Source organism: Mytilus californianus, unplaced genomic scaffold (genome assembly GCF_021869535.1).
Source record: "Mytilus californianus isolate M0D057914Y unplaced genomic scaffold, xbMytCali1.0.p SCAF_21, whole genome shotgun sequence".
In the NCBI taxonomy this organism is placed as follows: domain Eukaryota; kingdom Metazoa; phylum Mollusca; class Bivalvia; order Mytilida; family Mytilidae; genus Mytilus; species Mytilus californianus.
The window spans coordinates 2,131,241-2,157,393 of NW_026262670.1; the positions used below are offsets into that span (position 1 = coordinate 2,131,241).

General features: G+C 33.6%; 2 protein-coding genes and 1 long non-coding RNA gene across 6 annotated transcripts in view; 2 read left to right on the top strand and 1 right to left on the bottom strand.

Annotated features, from left to right (window-relative positions):
• Positions 1-5,293: 5,293 nt before the first annotated feature.
• Positions 5,294-26,153, top strand: part of LOC127731965 (baculoviral IAP repeat-containing protein 3-like) — a 56,607-nt gene continuing 35,747 nt past the window's right edge. The window contains exons 1-2 of one of the 4 annotated variants that reach the window (XM_052240922.1): positions 5,294-5,312; positions 24,031-24,118. The gene's annotated coding sequence lies outside the window, so the exon portion shown is untranslated. Of the gene's footprint in view, positions 5,313-9,839; positions 9,984-12,398; positions 12,439-22,279; positions 22,338-24,030; positions 24,119-26,153 lie in introns of those variants that run through there. The other 3 variants (XM_052240921.1, XM_052240920.1, XM_052240919.1) reach the window with 3 other exon arrangements.
• Positions 12,405-22,297, top strand: LOC127731963 (uncharacterized). The gene is made up of 2 exons (XM_052240899.1): positions 12,405-18,554; positions 21,797-22,297. Exons 1-2 carry the CDS (start codon positions 17,410-17,412, stop codon positions 21,798-21,800), a joined length of 1,149 nt encoding a protein of 382 aa, XP_052096859.1. The 5' UTR covers positions 12,405-17,409; the 3' UTR covers positions 21,801-22,297.
• On the bottom strand, positions 20,371-26,145 carry LOC127731971 (uncharacterized). The gene is made up of 2 exons (XR_007995923.1): positions 25,995-26,145; positions 20,371-20,707 (listed from the first exon to the last, which is right to left on the bottom strand). It is a non-coding gene; the product is annotated as an uncharacterized LOC127731971 (long non-coding RNA).

The following is a 26,153-nucleotide window of genomic DNA, read 5'->3' on the forward strand; positions in this document are numbered from 1 at the left end:
AGAACAGATGATTGCGATACTAAATATAATATGAAACCGGCTTTGTAACTGGTCTACATATTGAATTCTAAAAAAAAAAATCATAAGAAGTGATCACGAGAAATCACGTAAGCGCTTAAGGAATACATTTAACTTTAATGTGAATTTTGAAAAGTGAAACGTATTCATATTCCTAATTTTACTGAATAGTGATCGCTTTAGTAAATTAGTTAAGTCACATTGCCAATACACAAACATTGAGTTTCGATTGTTTTAAACTTTGAATCACGATACATATCAATCTAAGAGGGCTTGATACACCAGCAGTTGTATGTAAAATGAGAAATAGCAAACGGAGTTTTAAATGAGCAATTCCGAAAATGTCAAAATGAAAAAGTTTACCTATTTCATTTTCCCAAAGCTGTGGGCTTCAAATATACAGCACACCTCCTCGTTTGTGAGCAGAGACTAAGACTTATGGAAGGGGTACTTGTAAATAGATAAATAAATAGAGAATATAAATAAGAAGATGTGGTATGAGTGCCAATGAGACAACTATCCATCCAAGTCACAATGTGTAAAAAGTAACCAATTATAGGTCAAAGTACGGCCTTCAACACGGAGCATTGGCTCACACCGAACAGCAAGCTATAAATGGCCCCAAAAAGACTAGTGTAAAACAATGCAAACAGGAAAATCAACGGTCTAATATATATAAAAAAAACGAGAAACGAGAAACACTTATGAACCACACCAACAAACGACAACCACTGAACAACAGACTTCTGACTTAGGACAGGTGCATAAAAATGCTGCGGATTTAAACGTTCAAACAGGCGCCAACCTTCAACCTAACCTGAAACATTGGTATAACATAACAAGCTACCATAAAAAGACATACAATAAAATATCAATTGAAATGGCTTAACTCGATCAAAAAGACAAAACACAAAAACAAGTTAATATACACTGAACGAATAAGTTTGATCTATGACACAATATAAATAAAAAAGATGTTTCAATGTCAAAAAGACAAGTATTTTTTTATATTTTTCCCTACATGTGTTTACCTTAATTTACCTCTAAAATGATTGCGCACAAATATAACAAATACCAGCGCAAACGTAATGATTTTTTCGCGCAAATGTAAAGCATAATGCGCGCAAATTTAATGCACCGAGTTAAATATATATAAAATACTAAAACATAAGATATTTTTTTCAATGGACTATTTTCTAATTTATTTCAAAATCTCTACATGCTGATAACAGATAAAATTAATGTAAGTTCAAATTAATGATGTTTTACCATTAAACACTATATTTAGGTTTATGACAAGAAATCAAACGGATGAATATGACTGTGCCATTTCATTAAAAAAATTATACGTATTGCAATTATCAAATGTATAGAGAATTTTGACCTAGTATGGTTACATGTAAATAAGGTCACGACATTGAAAACTTATTAAAAATATCTATTATAAATATTGTGTTATATGATTACTATGTCTTGAGTAAACTCATTCATAAATATATCATATGAATGATATATAGGCGTGTTTTGTTCCTGTCCTGATTGTGACGTAATACGGCTGTAGTATTATCAAGTGTTCCGAATGATAGGACGAGTATAATATTTGAAGTCCTCACATAATATAAAAAACGAGATCTGGAATATTTGTCATGAGGCAGCGTCCCAACAAAATGAAAATAAAAACAATGACCTTGGACTCACATGAACATTTGACTGGGGTTAAACTAGTTTTCTAACCATCAATTTCTTTAGGAGATATAACGTAAAGGGCATAGCCAAACCATAGGAGTACTGTATGTGACAAACAGCTGCACCAAGGCGCATGCTACGCTCGTCTTGTGCATATTGAAATTATCTCGAGAATAAAATGATGTTTAGAAGAGAGGCGAAATACCAAACTCATAAGTAGAAAATAAACTGACAACGCCATGGCAAAAAAAAAAAAGCCTAACAACAGTACACAAAACACAACATAGAAACTAAAAAATGAGCAACACAAACCCCACAAAGAAACCGGTGGGGGAGGGGGGGGGGGGGGGGGTCTCAAGTGCTCTGGAAGGGTAAGCATATCCTGCTCCACATCAGAAGGTATCTAATCAGAAGTAAGTAAAATGGCTTTGTAGAAACACTTGCATGAGTATATTCTTATGTGTTTAAATATTACTGTTAAGATCCCTTGATCCCTAGACAAACGAGAACATTTTCAAGATCAAAAGCGATTCTATATTTTCTAATCCTAACAACAGTGGTAAGTATCGTAAAAATGTTTTTAATCTGACGATTAAAGTTCTATAACACTGGAATGACAAATTGGAATTTTTTTAATATCAAAATGTATCTCACGTTTACCATTTCCATCAACTGTGTAAAGTTTCAAGTAATTCCATCCCAGCATACACAAGTTATGGTCCGTACAATGTGTAAAAAATTTACTTAAATCTGAAAGTTAAAGTCCTGTCACTATTGACCAACAAACCAGAAAATGTTCAAAATATAAAGGAAGCTTCTTTTTATTTATCCCAACAACACTGTACAGTTTTTACAAAACAATCAAAGTACTAGTATACTGGAGTAATAGGTGAAATAATTGCCTTACATCTAATCATCAAAATTAGGAGCTTTCTTCCGCACATTCAAATAAAGTATCACGATTTTTCATTAAAACATTTTTAAGTTTTTGTACGAGATTTAACGGACGCACAACCGGACGACGGTATACCGTGATACGTCTCGTCGATGACGAGCGTTTAACATCATCATCATCAAAGGAGGATGTGTTTTTTTTTATTTACGTCATTTCACTCAGCATTTTTCAGATGCAACATTTTAGTTTTGATATACATCAAATAATGTAGTATCATAATACAGGACAAAAATCCCTTTTTTGACTAAGAATGTGTTATAATTCATGATATTTCAAAATATTCTTGTGACTTATATAAGTTAGCGAACTACCCTTTAATTTTGTAGATTCTACTGAACGTTAGAACTTACAATTACTCTTTGATATTCATTTGATGAATAATTACAACCAAAACTTAATAATTTTATCAATCAACTTTTTTTCTTAACACACAACGAAAGATACCCGGATTATGGAATTCAGAGTTCACAACACCAAAATCAAGATTTAAATCTATTACGTGTTAATTGTGTTAATTCAACTTTAACTTCAAGAATTAAAGCAAATAATTCTTTATAAGTAAAAAAAAGTAAATGGACATGGCGTATCGACGATTTATCTTTTGTAGCAAGGGAGGACGGGGCTTCGTTTTTCCCCGGGACAAACTTTTTTGACTTTATTAAAATGAAATATTTTTTCCCAATAACATACGTAATAGTTATATACTGAGGGATAGGTGTGTCTGGATAAGAAACCCCGACAGCCGGAGGCCGGAGGGGTTTCTTATCCAGACACACCGTATCCCGAAGTGTATAACTAACTTACACCCGATGCTAAACCCTATATTTGTTTACATTGAATATTAGATGAAAAAGAAGGGATAGCATTTTTTTTGACAATATCAAACCATGATTAATAAGATTTTTTTAAAAATGAAACCCCACTAGTAACCTTACTTTGACGGTCTTCATTCGAAATTTGACAAGTGAGTAGATTTTACAAATGTCAACGTTGCCGTTTTACATATTCCCGTTAAATCCATGTGCTGTATGGATCAGCAGGTCAAGGTTGGCCATATCGTGCATTCTTAATACAAAACAAAATACATCATGCTCCTTGTATGCAGTTGTCAATATGGACGGGTATGGGATGGGCGACATTTTAAGTCAGGGGTTGGATTGGGCAGAAGAGTCTAAAGATAACGCAATATTTATAACCCATAAAGGTAATCATAAATTTATTTTACATGTAACTTACGGTTTTATAAAAAAAAGCCCCCCCCCCCCCCCAACCTCTTCTCAACATTAAACAAACAAACATTCATTTCGAACATACTGAGGAATAGGTGTGTCTAGATTAGAAACTGGACGACCGGACACGCTTAACATACAAAAATACAGATTGCATATGTAGAAACCCCCCGTTTTGGGGGCAATCCAAAAGGGGGGGGTCCGAGCGTTGGAATCCCCTTTTTTACGATCAATTTGTTTGAATGGGGACATATGGCTGGAATCCCCCCCCCCCTTTATCCTGGGTAAGTACCCCATTTTAAAAATGGCTGGATCCGCCCCTGGGTGCCATCATTATCTTCAACAATCCAAAAATAAATAAATTTATTTTTATGATTAAGACTTAGTCCAAATGTAAACTATATGTTTTAATGTATAATTTACATAAAAGTTCCAGGAGTATTTAAAACGATTTTTTTTTTATTCAAAATAGATTTTTAAGATTTTTTTCGCTACTGGAATTTCCTGAAATATGTTTTTTTTTTAATATGTCTTGAAACAACTTGTAGTGAACACTATTCGTAATCCCTTGTGTTCATGCTATTAAAAAAAACTAATTCATATTGTTATGAATAACAATAGACTGTGTTTTCGGGATGTAGAAGCAGGGGTTTCCAGAAACCCCGCTCGTCATACCCTGTTGTCAAAATCCATTGTTATTCGTAACAATAGATCTATTCAATTTACACTTGTTTCAGAAATAGAAACTGTGAAGTATAACAATAGAACTGGGGTGTAAGAAATAGAAACTGTGAAGTATAACAATAGAACTGGGGTGTAAAGGAAGAGATGTTTGTAACTCAATGTTAAGTTTATATTTTCCCTAATTTACTACGGAAATGGACTATTTTTTCACTTCCTTTCAGAAACATTTTTTTTCATGCGATATACACTTCAAAAATTTAATTTAAAAACCATGACCTCTAACCTTTCTTGTGTAATTTGAGTTAAAAGTGCATAGATCGTGATCGTAAAATGTTACACGAATGAAAAGTGTTACCAATCTCAAATGGGGGTCTGCATGGCTTATAGAATAGAGAAGGACATAAATGTAGAGTAAACAAAAGGGGCGCTAAAATATAAAGAAAAGAGACAAATATATGACCAAAATTAAAGAAGAGAAAATGGACTAAAATATCAAAGAATAAAGAAATGAAGTCTACTAAAATCTAGACCCACTCAAACGGGAAATTAAAAAAGCCAGAGAAGGTCACGAAATGGTTTGTTCCATTTCATAATGCAACTTTTTGACCTTAAAAAAAACATTATGAAATATTGAACCAAATTACAAAATGCTATACGTTTTATATAAATATAGACTTTATTTGTATTGTACTTGAATGTATTTTCCGTACACAGATAACGGGCAGTGTACTGCTGTTGAGGTAAGATAAGTATGTTGACCTACTCTTAGTGAGATGTATTGTACAGGAAGTCTACGATACCCATTAAAGCAAGTAAAATGTTCCACTTTTTCAACCAGGAACATGATTATAACTATTGCTATATAAGGATGCGTCAAGAACAGTGGTATATGAAAGGAAACGGGTGCTATCGGCAGTGTTAATGTATATATACATACACTGATGTCATTTCAAAAGGAATCTAATCTTTGTCAAGTGAATGCCCACTTACTATTTTGTTTGTGTGTGTGTGATTTTTTTTAAAAGAATATCCCGAGACGAAATGGGCAATTGGACACCACGATTTATTGTTTCATTTAATATGTAATTAAATTTCAATACAGTATAATTGACAGATGACACCATTGAAATATTAAAGGTATATATAATTTTTTTGGAATGTGGAGGTTGATAAAAAGGAAACGAAAATTATAAGTTCCAAGAAACGATTGACATTAAATGTGATGTGGTCCACCTTCTTCTCTAAAGAGAAATAAGAAAACCCCACAAGAGATTGGTAACACATTTTAATCCAATTCACGTAAACGCTTAACACGAACGCTTAACCTACTTGTACGACTTTGCCCCCCGCAGAGCTTTAGAAAAACAGTACATTAACGGGTGTTACACCGACACTTTTTAGACGATACACGGACACTTTTAGTTGTAACATCAATAACAATATTTTTTTTCCAAACAATTCCAGTATATTACTATTCATATCAGTACACGAAGGGATTGACCATTTAACTTCAAAATGGGGGTTATGGTTTTTTCCTAAAAAATATTCTGATCCCCAATTTTATGAGAAAAAATATATTGTGGTCAAGCAGATGACAAAATAATGTTCTGATCCCTGATTTTCCGAATACCGTATATAAAAGTGCTAATTTCGAAAAAAAAAATATTTGGATGATAGCGTTGAAAAACTAAATAATTTTCTTACTCAGAAAAAAACATACCCCCCTTTTGAAGCTAAATGGTCGGTCCGTAAATGAATTTTTTTCAATATATGGACATGAATAGTATTCTGGGCAATGCTGAAGGTAAAGAAATGAAGGTATCGACGTTTATATTTTAATAAAAAAGACAAGAAATATATATAAAAATTAAATCTAATCGAAAGATAGAATCCCTAGCAACTCACCAGTGCACGATTGATCCTATAAATAAAAAGTGTCCGTGTAATACGTTCAATATACAAAGGTAACAAAAAACAGGCCGGAAACAAACTGTCGTATAGTTTTTCTGCACTTGTAGTCAGGTCAAGGTCCTCGGCTATCGCCTCGGACCTTCACCTGACTACTCGTGCAGAAAAACTATCCGGCAACAGTTGTTACCGGCCTGTTTCTTTGTTACCTTTGTATTTTATCTAATACATAGTGATTTACAACCAAGAATCTTTTTTTTTATAAATCGCATGATGAACAACTTTCACGTGGGCATCGATGGCCAAGTGGTCTAAGTAATTCATTTACAATGAATACTAGCTTGTCATATTTTTTATGTTGTGAACTCGAAAACTGCATGTGGTGAGGTGTGTTAGACTCCAATAGATATTGTTTCATCTAGATTCGTAATTAAAAGCAATAGGGCTAATATTCGAATGTTTCTTAAAACTCACAGTATCACGGTTTGATGTTTAAAGTTATAAACGGAACCTCCGGGTGTGGGATTTTCTCGCTTCGTTGAAGACCCATTGATGTCCTTGGGCTGTTTTCTGCTCTTTGGTCCAGTTGTTGTCTCTTTGACACATTCCCCGTTTCCATTTTCCATTTTATTTCTCATCATGTAGAAAAATTGTAAGCAATTAAACCTGTATACGCTTCAGGTGTCTTATATTGTTTTTGTGTTGTTGGATTGCTACATATCAATAGTGTATCTTTAACGTCAAGCTTGTGTATCTTTCAAATCAACTTTTATTGATGCAAGTTTAAAAGTGTAAAAGGAGGAGTCATTAAACCCGAAAGGCGACCCAATAGTTTTCGGAATGTTCATGATGTTTTGCAAGATACATGGTCTTTTATAAACCAAATTAGTTTAAATTTTATACCACACACAATAAAGATCACTATGACCTTTAAATTGTGTAAAACAACAAAAACTATTAAATTAAGCTTAACTTTTAAACTGAAAAGAATGCAACATTTTAATCAAGATGAACAGCCTAATCTCCTACCGTTACATTTTTTCTTCAGAAAAGTGTAGTTTTCTTCGGAAAATGCCTGTACCATGTCAGGAATATGACAGTTGTGTTTTTACTTGTTCCGTTCGTTGTTAACGTTTGATTATGTCAGTTTTCACGGACTTTCCCCTTTTTGAATTACCTTTGAGTTCGGTATTTTTGTTAGTCTGTTTTCAGAACCTACACTAAAAACCTTCGTAGTCGGAGGTCGTGCGGAGGCCCAATGTTTGCCATTATCTATGCCTCTGTCTTCAGTTGTCAATTATCAAAAATGATTGACCTATTGCTGACAAAATGGCCCTTTAAATTGTGGATAAAATAATCCTTAAAATTGTGAACAAATTGGTCTTTTAAATTGTGGACAAAATGGTCCTAAAAATCGTTGACAAAATAGTCTTTTAAATTGTGGATAAAATGGTCCTTTAATTTTTTGCTGATACCATCAATTGTAGAGCATACATTTAATCTTCTTAAATAATGAAAAACGATTGCTAAAGAAAACGTGTATATTGTCCCTCTCCCCCAGGCACCCCCACCCCGCGAAGAAATGTCGAGGAAATATTGTTTTACCCGTCCGACATCGAGTACATGGTTTATTCGCCTAAAACTGCTACAGTGTTCAAGCTACATCTTTTACATTATATAAGGGGTTATACCATAACTTTACTTAAGGTGTGCAAATAATCAGGATTTTGATTTTTTTTAAAATTTCCACAATGACAAGCTGTTAAACTTTGTCATATTTTTGATCGAATTGGGCATGCCGGGTACATGGTTTGTCCGGCTTACTCCTCCTATACAGTTTTCATGATAGAACGTTTATGTCATGCAGGGTGTTAGTACTAAAGTAAAAGTGTGAATAATACCAGGAATTTGATTTCCTGTACAAATTTCACTAATCACAGAACATTGAACTTGTTGGCGGTGTATCAAATGTGTCTCTCAGACACAACTATTTCAAATTGTATTTAACATCATTGTTTACTATAATCGAATTTTGAGGTTGATGTCCCCTTCTGTAGGCCTGTGTATTACGAAAAAGTGCAATAATATCTAACAGCAAATATTTTGAATTAAAGAGACATGCCATTTTGTACATATACCAAAGGGAAACGTCGTTCACATCAATTCCATTGCATTTAATAGAAAATTGGGATTTTGGGCAAATAAAGCTAAGATTTACACAGAAAATCCACAGACTTTTATGACAGACGTTTTCGTTGTAACACTTTAAAACCTTGATACTCACTTGTTTGTCCTTGTTGTACTAGCGATTATTGTTTACACAAAGTCCTAGACAACCTTTACAATAAAAGGGTATCTATTAAGTACAGAATTTTCAAGTATAAGAGTACAAGGGGAAAGGCTGGGGATTTTCTATAAAATATTCAGATGTTTAGTATTGCAACAACAAAAGGGTACATAATCCTTAATCACAAACTGAGCTTGACCTTATTTCAAAGTACTTCCTATGTTCTGCACCAGTTCCATTGATGGCTCTAGAAGATAAAACTTAATTTTTCATTCGTTTTTTTTTTGTAAACGAGGACTTTTTTTTTAACTATGTAAAGCCTGAAGGATTTTATTATTAACACGTGAGAAAAAATCGTCTAAGAAATAAATTGTTTCACGCTATGTTTACTTTGAAAATCTTGGTCTCCCCTTGTGCTCTGTTTTAAAAGGGCATCAGCTAGCCATAGAAGGACCACATCCCACACTTTTGTTTTGAAATCGTATAAAAAGTATATGTTCCGAGAAATGTACCATATCCCATAGAAGTCATTTTTTAAAAATGTTTTTGAATGTTTAAAAAAGGGGAACGTTTCTCTACCTTGAACAGCTTTTGATCACTATACGTAATGATGTCAGTAATATGTTTGTTTACGGAAGTGCGTACTTAATCTCTAAGAGGGTGCAATGACCTCCAAATGCGTTATCATATTTATTTTTTTAATAACGTCTACATATACAGTGCATCAGTATTGACTGGACCGGATTCATCCATGTGACAAATTTACGAATCTAAAGTCCCAAGTCCGTTTTGTAAACATTATGTTATAATCTTGTGAATTTCACATAGTTCATATTTGAACTGTACAAAAAAAATAATTGGTACTTTCATGATTTAATTAAATTTGAAAATTTATTTAGATGTTATTTGAATAACTTTTATATTTAAAATTCACGGGAATTTCATGTGAAAAAAATCATGTGATTTTCACATAAACTCATATGAGTTTCACATGAGATTCACGTGAAACTCCCAGGAACTGATTCCACGTGATTTTCACGTATAAGCTCGTTTGAGATGAAATTCACGTGAGATTCACATGAATTTAGATTCACGTGAAATTCATGTGAGTAAAATTTCCCTGTGCATGACCAAAAGGAGAACGGAATATATCGGACACTGATACAACAAAACTTCTGAAAACAAAAAAGATATATCTTAGCGAAAGATTTTAAAGGTAAGATACTAGTAATTTAGAAAAGATATCTTTTCCTAAAGGTCTTACAAATAATACACCAGTAATTTAGAAAAGATATATCTTATCTGTGTTTACAGATAATGTACGAGTAACTTTGAGAAGATATTTCTTACATAAAGATTTTACATATACGATGCTTGGTATTTAAAATAGACATTAAATCAGATGTAATCATTAAGTGTTCAGTGTTCATATATAATACTTGAACTTTTCGGGGAATTCTCCTCATCTTACAAATTTTCTAGTGGCAGTGTATTAGTGCAGACTTTATAAAAATAGTCCTATTAAGTATGCTATAAGTTCGGTGAAATTGGTGTGCTCCTTTAATGACTTCTTCTGACCGTAAAATTTTATCAATGTCATGCCGAGCGGAATGATAGGAAAAGAAACGTGTGACGAACGAAAGAACACATTGACAAAGAAAGAACGTTCTTCATTGTTCAACATTAGTTTATGACGTCAAATTTTCTTGCCTTTCTTTGAATTCCTATTGTGACGTCATCAAAAATGGCGACATAAAAAGAACCCACTTTTTCCAGATCATTGATAAAGAAAGATACACAGTGACTGAAGTTCCTCTACATATTGTCTGAAACAGATTCCACCTCTCCTGCAATACGATATTTCTCTACACGAGACAGTTAAATTTTTATTTCTTATCTATCTCCTTAAGGCTATGAAAGAGTTAATTGGAAACAATAGGTAAAAATGATCTCACACTGTATTTCTATATATAAAAGGTTGCGTTCCTTTTCTTCAATGAGATTCTTCCCGGAATCAATCAAAGGACTTTATATGGAATTACTCGCGGATGGCACACCTGAAATTCTAAACTTGAATATTAGTTCCTTGAAACTTTTAATAGTTGATGTGAATATTAATTCCCATCCTGTAAAAAATCCTCAACTGGATGTTAAACTATTGAAGTGGGTATGTAAAAATTTAACGCAATTTTAATTTTTTATATAAAAGACTTGATCATTAGCGAAATAGCAAAAATGACAGCATTTCTTTTTTGGTATACAGAATAATATGTCGTCCATGCACATAATTTGCATATAGATTCTTACATTGGTGCCAGTGGATTAGCGGATTTATCCAATCGAGATAGTTAAATTATCGAATTTTAAAGTCCGAGACTCGGCGAGGTCCTTAAAATTGATAATTTTATCTATCGAGATTGGATAAATCCGATAATCCACGAGTAACTATGTAAGAATATGTTTCTCTAATGTCTATCAAATAAATTTTCTTTTTTCATAAACGAAAATCCCCTTAGAGTGCCTTCCACATTCCACGAAGTTGTCAATTTCTCTAACACCTGTTAGCACATTTTGATTCCTCTAGTGAGCTGATAAAGGTTATGTCCCTTAAACTCAGCCAATCATGTTTTGAGATTATCGGCAACCACACGTTGATTTTTTTTTATACAATGGGTAAAGAAAGGGTTGAATTGCCAAAGAACTAGAGAAATAAGTATATCTGTCTTTATTCATATAGAATGCACTGTTTATTATATATTGAGATTCTGTACACATTTACCTGACGTGTAGTATTCGACAGGATCGATCGTATCTTCCATTACTGTTGATAATGGTGCTGTCAGAAAAGTTTATTGAGTGAAGTGTAGTATTCTTTATGAGTCTAAATACAAGATCATGTAATTGATTGGTCTAGCTGTCTACCATATTTGTTTTGCGTTATATATATTGTCAGAACTCAGACCGTTGGTTTCTCGTTTAAATTGTATACATTTGGTTATGACGGGGCCTTTTATTACAGTTAATTATACGGCATCGGTTTTGCTCAATGCTGAAGGTAGTTCAATTACCTTTAGGTGTTTCTTTCCACATAGTTTGGTTTCTGGTGGTGGATAGTTGTCTCGTTGGCAATCAGACCACATCTCCTTATATATGTAATGTAGATTTGTATGATTCGCATGATTGAATATTTCAAGGCTTTTTTATTATGTAAATTGTAATACTAACTGTTTTTTTTTTAATTTTAATTGTATTTATGTAGATGTTGTATGATTGCCAATGAGACAACTATCCACCAGACGGCCTAATTGCATCTTCTGTTCCACTGATCGAGATTAAAAGGGGGAATGGCGGATGCTTAACCACCTTAATGTGTTTTGTCCTGTAGGCAATTTTGTTGAATTTCTGTGTCACAATACATCTCCGTTTAGTCAAGAGGGAATGGTTTGTTTACGGAAATCGATTTAGGTTGAGGCCATGTACCCGTGAAGAATTTTATTCAACAATATACGGATGTTATTTGGTTTTCATTGTATGATACATGTAAATCTGATAACGATTTACGTAAGTGATCGTAAGTCAAGTGCACAAATTGTATAATTGTTTGTTGTTTATTTACAAGTATAAATACGATACTAAACACAATATAATTTAAGAGGGACTAGTACAACAAGGTAAATAAATAAGTAGAATATACGTAGAGATTTTGTATGATTGCCAAATGCAATCAAATTAAAAAAATCAAACGATATTACCCCAAAAAACTGTGAAAAAACTAAGGAAACACGCCGCTAAATGTACCCGATAAAGACGCATGCTAACATATTCATATTTCTGTTGCTAATTAACACCCATAGGGTCAAACAATAACAAATGAAATGCGTACGTTTAAAAAAAAAACATAAAATGAACATTTAAATAAATACACAAATGTAATGTGATATTTGCTGCACTGGGTATCACGAACCTGTCTCTCAGTGGATTGTCGTCCTCAGTTCTAAAGACTCCAATATGACAAACAAGTTCAGACTCGGAGCAAAGAAATTGAACTTCTATACTACTACTAAAGGAAGAGACCGATTTCATTGAGCCGCAACTCCTCTGAAACCATACAAAGTCTGAAATATTTGTGATATAACGTATAAATCTAGTGTTTTGTACTTCCTAATTTGTCTTTGAAACAATCTTTTTTTTCCACAGAAAACGCCATTTTTTAAGAAAGTATCCAAATTCGGAGACTGTTATCAATCCGTGTCTTATACACTTTTGCGCGTGCTCAGTCGACGTACTGCCCGCGAAATCCAAGTAAAAGTAAGAAGAAAGGATAGAAAATAGGACAGTTAGGCCTATATGGATCCTATATTGTATTGCAAGTGCACCGTTTTGCTAAATTAAACGACATCCACCCTTTTGACTCAGGTGAAGAACTGTCCAAAAATGAAATGGGCGTTGAACGTGTCGAAGTGATCCTCCCCCTTTTTTATGTGTAAACACAGGTACCCGACGTCCGGACCCCTCCCGTATCCCGTATCCCGCAACCGTTGCCATAATAGCGCATGTAAATTTCCCGCGTCCCGCCCGACTTCGTTTCCCGTTTTCACGCTAAATTATTTGACTTTCACGTGTCACGCTTAAAAAAAATCGGCCAATCCCGTGTCACGCTTAGACCCCAATGAGACCCACGTTAAAGACTGTATGATGACCACTATATATTTTGTCCCTTGTCTTAAGTTTAATAACTTGTTTTTATGTAGAAAACAAGTTTATTCACTTGAGATGGCAATGACGAGTTTAACATATCGTTTATTTTGTCATTTTCTGATAAATTAATAAAATTCAGGATATAGTTAATTATGTATTTCCGCAAAATTTGTAAGTTCTTCGTTAATTCAACAATTTAATTAAATATAGAATAAGATGTGGTATGATTGCCAATGAGAAAACTATCCAACAGTCCAAATGAGGCGGATGTATACAACAATAGGTCATCATAGTTACGGCCTACGACAATAAGCAAAACATAAACCGTATAGTCAGCTATAAAAAAGCACCAAAATCAAAAGTATTGAGAACAATGGGCCAAAAATAAAAGAAAAATAATAAAAGATTTTCGAAAAATGTTGAGCCAATAAATGAAGATTTGATAATAATTAGTAAAATTAAGAAAACAATAGAAAAGAACAGACTAAGAATTAAAGAATATTGATATTTAGTCTCATAGAATTTATTTGAGTTTCAAATTCTATGAATTTTGCTCTGAGACTACTGAATGACAAATAATAACTGATTTTTTTTACATATGTGATATATGATATGTACAACAGTTACAAGAATTTTCCGAAAATCCGGAATAATTTGCAAAATAGAAAGTAAAAAAAAAAAGAAATACCAAGAAACTAAAGTTAGAACAGACGTTTGGAAGCTAATTAAAAAACTGAAATCATTTGTACTAATCATGAAAACATTAAAGAAAGGATTCGAAGCCTTTGTGTGTGCACTTATGATTTTTTCTCTCTCTCAATAGTATCAAGTAAAAGTAAAGTATTAACAAAAATATCAAACTATAAGGTAAAAAAAATAAAAAAGGGGAAAGTCCATAAAACCCGACAAAATCAAACGCTCGACTATTTCAGCTAACGTAACGAAAATAACTGTCATATTCTGACTTGGTACATGCATGATTGATTTCCCCATCACACATCATTGGGTACGCTGGAACGGCGTTTTGCATTTGCGCCGATCTGCATTTCATTTGCGCCGATTTGTTTTCTCATTTGCGCCGATTTTTTTTTTCATTTGCGCCGATTTTTTTACAGGTAAATTACAGGTGAATGTTATTTTTCATTTATCATTATAGACCTCTTCCGTTCGCCAGTTGTACAAATGTTATGAATTGTGAATCATAACATGTATATAACTGTTGTCCTCTGCTCACCAAGGGGAGGTTGAAGTAGGATTTTGAGCAGGATAAGTCAATTTAAAAGCACTACGTTCACATACTTTAGAATCAAGAAGTAAAAACCTAAGATAAAAGCGCTCTGTTTTTACTCTGTTTATACTAAAATGACGAATTAAAAATCTATTTACAACATTAAAATCCATAACAACGGAATACATTAAAATCATAAATCTGTTCTTGCCGAGTATTTATAGGCAACACATCTAATATATTCCTTTCTTGTGATTTCGTCTCTATATTTGTCGTAATTGTCAATAACGAAGTCCATCTTTTATTTCTCTGGGTAACGTACTGATGCGGGCATTTCTAGAGTTCGCATTTTAACATACGTAACGGCTTGGATTTTCTTAACTTATACATAAGTGAACAACGTTTATAACCAGATTGTACCAATACATATTCAAGGTATAGTACATGTACAAATATTTACTCACCTGTGTTAAACTGTAAATGCAATTAGGAGCAAATATAAAATCGGCGCAAATGAAAAACTGAAATCGGCGCAAATGAAAGAATGAAAATTTAAAAAATCGGCGCAAATGTCATACGCCCCGCTGGAAATCTAAAAATTTCGAAAACCAAAATATAAGACTTGAAAGAGCATAAAACCATTATCAAATTGTTCAAAATTGAACAACCGAACCCAATGAGGATTTTCTTGATTCTTGTCATAGACAAAAAAATTACATATGTCAGTGTGTGTGCAAGAAATATCGTCGATCACGTCTCGCTTCTGTCAATTTCAATTAAGCACAAACATAAGACACGTGTTTAAGTCAAGAAGTCGTAATGAAGAATATGAAAAGAAGGGAACCGGTAATTATTACTCAATACATGTACTACGGAGCGAATACTCGAGTATTCCAGTACTCGTTAACATCCATAATTTTCACGAATGCGAAAATCATACAAGTGTCAAGGTAACTTTCATACTGTTATCTGAGACTGCAATAAACAACTAAGTGTTAACATTTAAAGGTACATGTAGCTTCAGTCACAGCAAGCGAAGCGAACAGAGTGAGCTCTTAAAGCAATTTGTATTACAATATGTAGGTGAAAATTATTGACAACTCCACAGAGAAAACAGATATCAGTTTACTTTGATGAACTTTATTAGTTATAACGTGCGAAATTTCGTATAACATATATATACAAACACTGATTTTCTGGAAATTAAGATTACCGTTAAATGTATTTTTAATAACTATCTGTCGAAACCGAAAGAAAGAATTGACCTTCAGTCTTTAAACCTTATTTTATTTCTGGCTTGGATTTTCGTTGCGGGCATAAAAAGGAAAACCCAAACACAGAAATGTCAAAATTATAATATTAGCACCTTCACAGGTAAGCAATCGAACAGGCAAAGATAAAAACAAATGGCATTTGGTATTATTCCTTAATTATGCAGGGCGCCAACCATTAACTTTAAATTACAAAACAAACTATTTTATTCGCCGTCTTACAGGAATAAGAACTATTTTCATCACATTTTATTATAAAATTTACAGCTGTTTAAAATACAAGTTAACAACAAGAGCCACTCTATAAAGAGTTATGAGAGACTAAAAAAAATTTCTTGATTTATAATACAAATACAAGTCAACTATCATGAGTAGCATGTGTCTAAAGGCAAGTTAAACGTTACTAATCTTCTATAACTATTTTAAGATTCTTCTCGGAATCAATTACATTACAAAGAATAACTCCCGGATGACACACCTGAAATTCTATACTTGAATATTAGTTCCTTGAAATTAAAAATTTATTTAAATATTCATAATTCCCATCTTGTTAAAGTTCCCACACTGGACCTTAAACTATTGAAGTAGGTATACAAAAATTATAAGAAATTGTAATTATAAAATAAATATTCAATATTTGATAATTAGCGAAATCGTAAATCTGACAGCATTTCTATTTTGTTATATCGAGCAATTAATTTAATAATCATGTGCCGCTTATGACTGATTCTATTTGTCTTCAATCAACTACATGTAGAATGGGCCGTTTATTATGTATTGAAATTATGTACGAATTTACTGTGAGTATATTGCACAGGATCGAGTTTGACAGATACGGCTGTCTACCAGGCGCAAGGTTAAATTTAGAGAATGCTGAAAGACTGCTTTTATTGCTTTTAACTTGAAATTCTGTTAATATGTTCTGTCCTGAATTGATTTTTGTTGGGTTCCTTTCTCATTAATGTGTATACATATACATGTACTATATATCTCCTTTTATTCGTGTGCCATTTTACTCTATTCTTTATTATATTTCCCATTATTTTCTTTGATTCTTTTAATCCTACAAGACCCTCAATCGTATTCTTATAGCAGAAATCTTTGTTTACAGAAATCAATGACCTGTGAAGAGTATTATTTTTAAATTGAATTGTATGTTAAGATTATGATTAACGTAAGTTAACTGCGTAAATTTTATTTCATAACCTCCGACAACATATTCTAGTGTTTACTCCCCTTGGCCGTCGATAGATGGCAGCACCGTAGCCCTTTAAAAGCTTTGTTCCAAAGATTTGGTTTCATTCTCCAACTTGGCTCGCTCGCAGCATCATCAACTATCGGACAACGCTTTGTATTCACCGTATTCTCGGTAACTTTTTATATATCAGTGGAATTTTTATATTTATATTAATTCACTTATTTATTTGCAAAATAAACTTTTGCTAATGGCTGATCGTGTTAGTATACACGCAGCTGAAAGTCTTGCAGACTTATCGGACGATAGCGTCCAAGATGGCGATCCAAGTAGTCGATCGGCCGCGTCCCCTACAAGTTCTAGTAAGAACAAGGGTAGAAAAAGAAGACGAGTTGTAAGTTCCTCAGACAGTTCGTCGGAAAGTTCGTCTGATTCAAGTAGCAGTGAATCAGACAGTGAAACTGAAAGTGATACAGACTCGTCTTCGAGAACAAAGAGAAGTGTTTGTTCCGAAACTGTATCCGCCGTCACTACATATGAACGTTTCAACCCGACTGCAAGTAGTTCAGCAGGTAAGGCGATATTGTCAAAAGAACGCTTGAAATATGCCAAAGCACAATTTTCAACCTTCGTGAAAGACGAAATTGTCGAAAAGAATATTCTGGAGCATGCTCTGATCCCCGACGATCCACACTTTCAGTGTAAACAAATAGACGAGTTTGTCTATCCTATAATGGACAAATTAAATGCCGATTTAGATCGAGGCGCTGAAAAGGGCATTCAAGGTGTCCAAAAACGTATCTTTAGAATAATGGGCCCACTCTCGCAACTATGGGAGATGTCGGATTCCATTAGAGAACATTCCAAAGAAAACCCAACAGTGGACAATGTTGACATAGCACACATGTGTCAATTAGTTGAAAAGACTGTATGTTCTGTTGGTCAGGCAAGTCTAGCTGTAGATCGGCATAGACGAGTAAACACTTTACTGAAAATAACCGAGGATTACAAAAAAGCCAAAGAACTTTTGGACAAAAACGAGGATGTAATCTCTCAAAGTGGAAATTGTCTATTTGGGGAAGGCTTCAAAAAAGTCCTCAAAAAGTCGAGTAAGACCTGGGAAGAAGCCTCAAAAATCGCCTTCAGTATTAAAAAAGGAAGAAAAAAGAAGGGTGGTTTCAAGAAAAAGAGACGAGGGGGATATCACCACATGAACTACAATTATGACCACGAATCAAGCCATGCAAGTCATGGTACAAAACACAGACATGCCAATCCAAGGAGAGAAAGAGAATCGCCCTTTCGAGATGGGCCCTTAGCACGAGGGAGAGGAGCTGGGGGCAGAGGCATGGCAAGAGGACATGGTAGTGCATACAGAGGTAGAGGATATAGAAGGTCAGTATCCTTTAGAGATAAATCCAAGTGTAACGAGAAACAGTCAAGATTCATATCACTTACTTTCAATAATCAAGACAAATGTACCAAAAGTAATCCTGGACAAAAACTTTCAAATTTCCCAAATTCAGTGCAACCTTCCCATAGCAGGAAGGTTAAGATGGTTTTTAAAAAACTGGCAAAAAATAACAGGAGATCACTTTATTCTCCAAATAGTTCAAGGTTACAAACTAGAGTTCAATACCCTACCATTACAAAGGCAACCTCCTCAATATCCGATGTTCAACAGAGAACAAAAAGATTCTCTAAATCAGGAAATTCAGAAATTGCTAGAAAAAGGAGCAATACAATCTGTTCACCAAGAACAGACCCAATTTTTAAGTTACATGTTCCTGGTTCCAAAAAAGGACGGGGGAAACCGTCCAGTGATAAACTTGAAAAAATTAAACGACTTCATAACATACGAACACTTCAAAATGGAAGGTTTATACATTGTACGGGACCTGCTAAAAAAGGGGGAATGGATGTGCAAAATAGATCTGAAAGACGCATATTTGACCACAAACATTTACGAGGAAGACAGAAAATATCTAAAATTTCTTTGGGACGACAAAATTTACCAATTTACATGCCTTCCATTCGGTCTGGCCAGTGCACCGAGAATTTATACAAAATTAATGAAACCAATTGTAGGGTTACTTCGAAAAATAGGGATTCGTCTGATTATTTACCTAGACGACATCCTACTAATGGCAGACTCAAAAGAAAAATTGATAGAGGCAAGAGATTGCACTATTTTTCTCCTCATAAATCTAGGTTTTGTTATCAATTGGGAAAAATCCAAACCAAATCCAAGCCAACAAGTCGAGTTTTTAGGCTTTCAAATAGATTCTCAAGAAATGTTATTCACACTTCCCCAAGAAAAAGTTGTCAAGATAAAACAAGAATGCCATCAAATTCTAAACCTTCAATGGGTAACTGTAAGACAATTGGCAAAAATAACAGGCAAACTAGTTTCAACAATGCAAGCTATAGTTCCAGCAAATCTACAATGCAGATACCTGCAGTTATTACAAATAAAATCGTTGGTAGATGGCAAATCTTACGAAACAAAAATACAACTTTCAAAAGGGGCCCAAGAAGAGTTGGGATGGTGGATAAACCATATCGATCAATCAAACGGTCGGGCTATCATATCGGCCACCCCAGACATGGTTATAACCACAGATGCATCAAACAAAGGTTGGGGGGCTGTTTGCGGAAATATAAGTACTGGGGGACTATGGGGTCTCCAAGAATTAGAGTATCACATAAACTTAAAAGAACTCTTAGCGGCATTATTAGGGCTAAAAGTATTCACCAAATCTGCAAAATGTTTAGCTGTTCATATGAGAGTAGACAACACTACAGCAGTAGCATATATAAACAAAATGGGGGGCACAAAATCAGGCACCTTAATACAGATGGTGAAAAAAATTTGGATGTGGTGCAAAGAAAGGGAGATTACTCTAACAGCAGAGCATCTCCCAGGCAAGTTAAATCACCTTGCAGACTGGGAATCCAGGAATACGTCAGACACATCCGATTGGATGCTGGACAGAGACATATTTTCTTAAGTAATAAAAGCCCTAGGCAATTGCGAAATAGACTTGTTTGCAAGTCGCTTAAATTATCAAGTAGAAAGGTACGTCAGTAGGCGACCAGACACAAATGCTGTGGCTACAGATGCTTTCTCTCTAATTTGGACAAATCTAAAAGGCTTCGCTTTTCCTCCATTTTGCATAATAGGGCGATGTTTGGCAAAAATACAAAAAGAAAAAGCAACAACTATTTTAATCACACCAATTTGGCAAGCTCAGCCATGGTATCCCATGCTTTTAATGATGACGATTGCAGATCCAATCCGTCTACCCAGTTTTCCTCAGATCCTTTGATCATCGACGGGTCAATTCCATCCACTGGCCCAGTCAGGGACCTTTCATCTGGCAGCTTGGAAGGTATCGGGGGACACACAATTACAGCAAATTTATCAAAAGCAGCTGCAGAATTATACTCCAAAGCCTGGAGACCTGGTACCAGAGCTTCTTACAAAAGCGCCTGGAAACGATGGTCTAGCTGGTGTAATTCTAGGCAATTTAATCCTATTCAGACATCTGTGGAAAATATAATAGAATTTTTAACAACACTATTCAATGAGCAAAAACAATATCGCACTATTAACACATATCGCTCTGCAATTTCCAGAGGTCATAACTTATTGAATAGTATTTCAGTGGGCAAGCATCCAGCAAAATCCATCATATGAGGGCGATATTCAATGTTAGAACACCTTTACCAAGATATCAATCATCTTGGGATGTTGACAAAGTTCTTAATTGTATCACAGAATGGGGTGACAATTCCTCCATGAAAATATTAGTTCAAAAGTTGACAATGTTACTTGCTTTAACATCTGCAGGGAGGGTTTCTGAAATTCATAAATTAAATTTAGATTTCATGTGTGATAAAGGTGATCACATTATTTTCCAAATACCTTCCCTCACTAAAACATGTAGGCCAGGTAAAACAAAACCAGAATTAAAGTTTTATAAATTTGAAGATAATAATCTTTGTGTCGTAGAATGTTTAAGAAAGTATTTAATACTGACTGAAAAAATCAGGGATACCAATGATAGATTAAATAGAAATTGGTTGTTATTAAGTTTTGTAAAACCTCATCATCCTGTAACCACTAGTACATTAGCTCGATGGTTAAAGTCAGTCATATCCCCAGCAGGCATTGATACAACAAATTATAAAGCTCATTCAACAAGATCAGCTTGTACATCTAAAGCTTTCAGAGCTGGTGTGTCATCATCAGAAATCATGAAACAAGCTAGATGGTCAAACCTCACAACTTTTTCAAGATTTTATTATAAAACACTGGCAGGAAGTGACTTTCAAAAAGCAGTTTTAATCAGGTAATAAATATATATTATCATGAAGCTTTAAACTAAACACTAGAATATCTTGTCGGAGGTTATGAAATAAAATTTTAGATTTCATAAGCACACGAAGTGTGCGTATTGGATCCTAATTTTATGAATAACCGAAGACAAGATATGAAAGTGTTCCCGCCCTCCCTTCCCCAAGTGTAATTTTATAGGGCGCATTATTCATAAAAATATGTATAAATATTTATAATCTTACACTGCTTGTCTTCGGTTGGATATATTTCTTATAAAATTCAATTCTATTTTCAGATAAGAAATTTCCGTTGGTGGATTTCATTATACAAAAGATCAAGATCTGGTTGCTATTTTAAAACATATTCCTGCCATTGTTTGTTGTGCCAAAAGACACTGACTGTTACATTTATTTGTCAATGTACACTGTTTTATACCTGTTCAAAATGTAAACTTATTAGTTACATGTATATAAAGTTTTGTACTTTCTTATTATAGTATTTATTTTATTTTGCATAGACAACTATGGTTATATAGTTTAGAGTAATTCAAATTTTCTTCAGCTGGTGATGCTTAAGCTCGCCAAGTTGGAGAATGAAACCAAATCTTTGGAACAAAGATTTTAAAGGGCTACGGTTCTGCAATCTATCGACGGCCAAGGGGAATAAACACTTTCATATCTTGTCTTCGGTTATTCATAAAATTAGGATTCCATTACGCACACTTCGTGTGCTTATGTAATCTAAAATTATTATTGTTTGTTGTTTATTTACACGTATATAAACAATTTGAAATGCATACATTTATTCTAATTTTATTTGAGAGCAACAAAACACACGTAAGTAAGTTAATAAGTAGAAGAATACAATCAAACTTAAAAATTCAGAAGATACTATACAAAAAGACAAATTTAAAGAAAACACAAAAACAAAGTGTATGCAAACATAATTACACTTAGGCTTATGACAATGCTAAATCAGAGATTTTAATTGTTCTTAGTGCAGCGAGTTGCTGTCACACTGTTACACTAAGGCTTAATCAGAGATTTTAATTGTTCTTAGTGCAGTGAGTTGCTGTCACACTGACGTTTTCACCAAACGTATATATTTTAGCAGTATGACAGGTGAACACTTGATATTTTATAGTGTGTCTTTCTATATTGTAATGTTATACTATTGTTTCAGGTTAGGGTGAAGGTTGGTGCCTGTTAAAACGTTTCAACCCGCCACATTTGTTTACACCTGTTCTAAGTCAAGAACCTGTTGTTCTGTGGTTGTCGTTTGTTGATGTGGTTCATAAGTGTTTCTTGTTTCTCGTCTTTTTAGATACTTGTAGATTATACCGTTTGTTTTCCTGTTTGAATTGTTTTATACTAAGTCATTTTGGGGCCCTCTATAGCTTGCTGTTCGTTGTTTTCCAAGGCTCCGTGTTATAGGCCGTATAACTGTTTACTTTTTACACATTTTGACTTGGATGGAGAGTTGTCTCATTGGCATCATACCACATCTCCTTATTTCTACGTAAACTAGTTACCACTAAAACATGTAGAAATCTTCGATTCTATGCACAAAAAATCTTACGAGAAAAAATACTCGTAATTCATGAACATTTTAGTATAACTTACTATACATTTTTGTCTTAAGATTTTTTTGTGTGAAGAGCCCCTTGTCGGTGTTTGTCTTGTGTTCAATCATTTATGTTTATCCTTCCGGAGTAAATACCCGATTTTTTCCGGTTTTCAGTGGAGTTCGTGTTGCTCATCTTGTGTTATAATACAATGTAGTGTTGAAAGGACTGTTTGTCTTAATTTTGTCTTTCCTTTGGTCATGTCATGGAGGTGCCTGTTTTTCTTCCAGCTGTGATTTTGTATTTCTGCTTTGGTATTGGTAGATTTTTGTTTATCTCAGTTAATTCAATTCTCAGCTTATTTTCTGCTCGGGATAATTAAACATTTAATTTCAATTTTGAACGTACATCCGACATTGTTGAATACTGTATGTTGTGTGTGTGTGTGTGTTTGTGTGTTTAGTTGAAGGTGTGGTGTATGTGTGTCTATATGTACACATCCACTGTTCTTAAGAAAACTTTTGTTCTGTGTGTCTATCTTTTCAAAGTTTTCTGAAATCAAATTGGTGTTGCAATTTTCCCTGAAAATCCATTTATAGTCAATTAATGGTCTCTATGCCTTACAAGTTTAGATTTCTGGCTATATATTATATTCTCAATCTCTGACTATTTTTGTACTGATGTTTTTTTATTGGTCTGTTTGAATTATTCTATAACTATTGTTTTGCCTATATTTCTTCAACCTCTTGTTGTTTTTAATTATTTATTATTTATTATTATTGGTATTCGTCCTCTTGTTTAATATCCCCATATTTTGAGAGTTCAGTCGTATCATTATAACCTCTGAACTTTGACATTGCCATTGATTAATTGGTGCACTTTCAGAAAATCTGGATTACTATGTATATAAATGTCGAAACCGAAAGCCTGAATTGACCAATAACATATATTTAATTGTTTTGTAGATAGTTGGGGTTTTCGTAGCCAGCTTTAAAAAAAAACACCAAAAAAAACAACAGAGAACTGATATACCTCTGCACAGCATCTCTACAGGTAAGCAAGCAGTCAAGATCATGCAAGCAAAGGTAAAAATTAATACAGTGTTTGTAGTATACCTACTATAAACAGTATCCTTCAATTTTGTGCAAACTCTAAAAGTTCATTTTTACATTTTTTAGTGTTTTTATACGTTGTTCTGTTGTAGTTTAATTATGTTATCTAAATTTATAATTTAAAAATGTTAAAAGAAAAACATTGGACTTGGAACTTTAAGGAGGTAAGTCAAAGGGCCACAACCAGGTGCATCCATTAAAATCGAAAAAAACCCCAACTTTTTGGGATATAGTGCATTATTTTCTATAACGATCGGATGTTGAATTTTCAATATCTACTATATTTGTCATTTCTTTATGCTGCTGTTTTCTTGACACTTTATGGTAATTTACATAATGACAGAAATAGAAACATCCAATTTATCTCTCTATTTTTCTTGTCCATAAATCTCTATTCTGTAAACCCCATCCAGACCCTCCTCGCCAAAATACCTAAATACGTAAGCGGAAGCACTTTTAAACTTTAACCAAACGGATTAAAGAACAGAACGGACGTACATTCAATGGTTCAAATATGAATGAGAATATAAAATATTTATGAAAAGCCTAGCTTCCGTGAACGATTTATAAATATTGCATTGGACACATATTTTCCAATATAATAATCTGAATTAGGTTACAGGATTTTTATTTTCCTGGAAGGGCATTTCGACGCCTTTTTTAAATCTAAACTTTGTGATGCAAGCTTTTTATAAGAGCTAAACAAAATTCCCCACATATAGTGTTGTTAAAACCTATTTAAACTGGTAAATTAAAAGTATTGAATGGGACAAAATCTGCTAGAGTTCAACAAGAGGAATACATATATTCAGGTACATGTTTTGTCTTCCTCTTCCTCTTTTTCTCATTTTATATGTTTTGTCCATTTCTTAAATTTAGAATAGTCGAGAAAGACATTGTGTCTGTGAAATTCTGAGATGCTCTCTTGTTTCCCAGGACCGGATTGGGGTAGTGGGACAGATAAAGGTCCCCCTTATATGTACACTTGGTGTATTTTCAGTGCTGTTTGGATTTTTGACTGCCTCCCCTCTTTAGGCAGAACTCAGAGCTCCTTTGAAAATCCTCGATCTGCCACAATTATGTATTCTAACAAAAGTCAAATGAATCACTTTACTTCACATTTCATCCCAACAGTTCTTCTTCTTAACTATCGACGTCTTTTATTTATGTTTAAAACGACAACGTACAAGCATTTCTATGTAGTATATTTTGGCTATCTGTACTTTTGTATTTGAATATTCTTATACACACACTAGTCATTTCGGAACCTTTTATAGCTTTCTATGCGGTATAGTCGTTACTCATTGTTGAAGACCGTACGCTGACCTATATAGTTGTTAATTTCTGTGTTATTTAGTTTCTTGTGGAGAGTTGTCCCATTGGCAATCACACCACATCTTCTTATTTTTACAGACCTTACAAAAATAAAATGGAATATATATATATATATATATATACGGAGAGATAAGTTCTATTTCTTTTATACTTGAAAATACTTTTATATATACTTGCTGTCGACAAGTAACTTGCGCTGCTACCTTTTGGTACAGGTAGGATAGAGATATTTCAATATTTGTTTTACTGCAATACTATTCATTTAAATATTCATAATAGGTTTTAGACTTATTATAGAAAGAAGGATTCTGAAATTATTTAATCCATAACAAAGTATTTATGAAATGATGACTCCCCCAGAATCTTGGCTTATCTATAAATAAACAAAAAAAGAACAAAAAGATTTGTTTTTAAATTTGTATTTAATAAAAAAAAAAATCAAATAAGCGATTAATAATAATAATAATAAACAATTAAATTACCTCTTTTTATTTTGATAATAACAAAGTCCAAGTAAACAAACAATCGACCAGTTACTGTTGTCCCTTCAGTTGTTTTTGTGTAACTAACACTTCATGACTCATCATCGCGGTATGTCTGACGTCAGAGACCTACGTATGTAATGCAACATATATAAACGT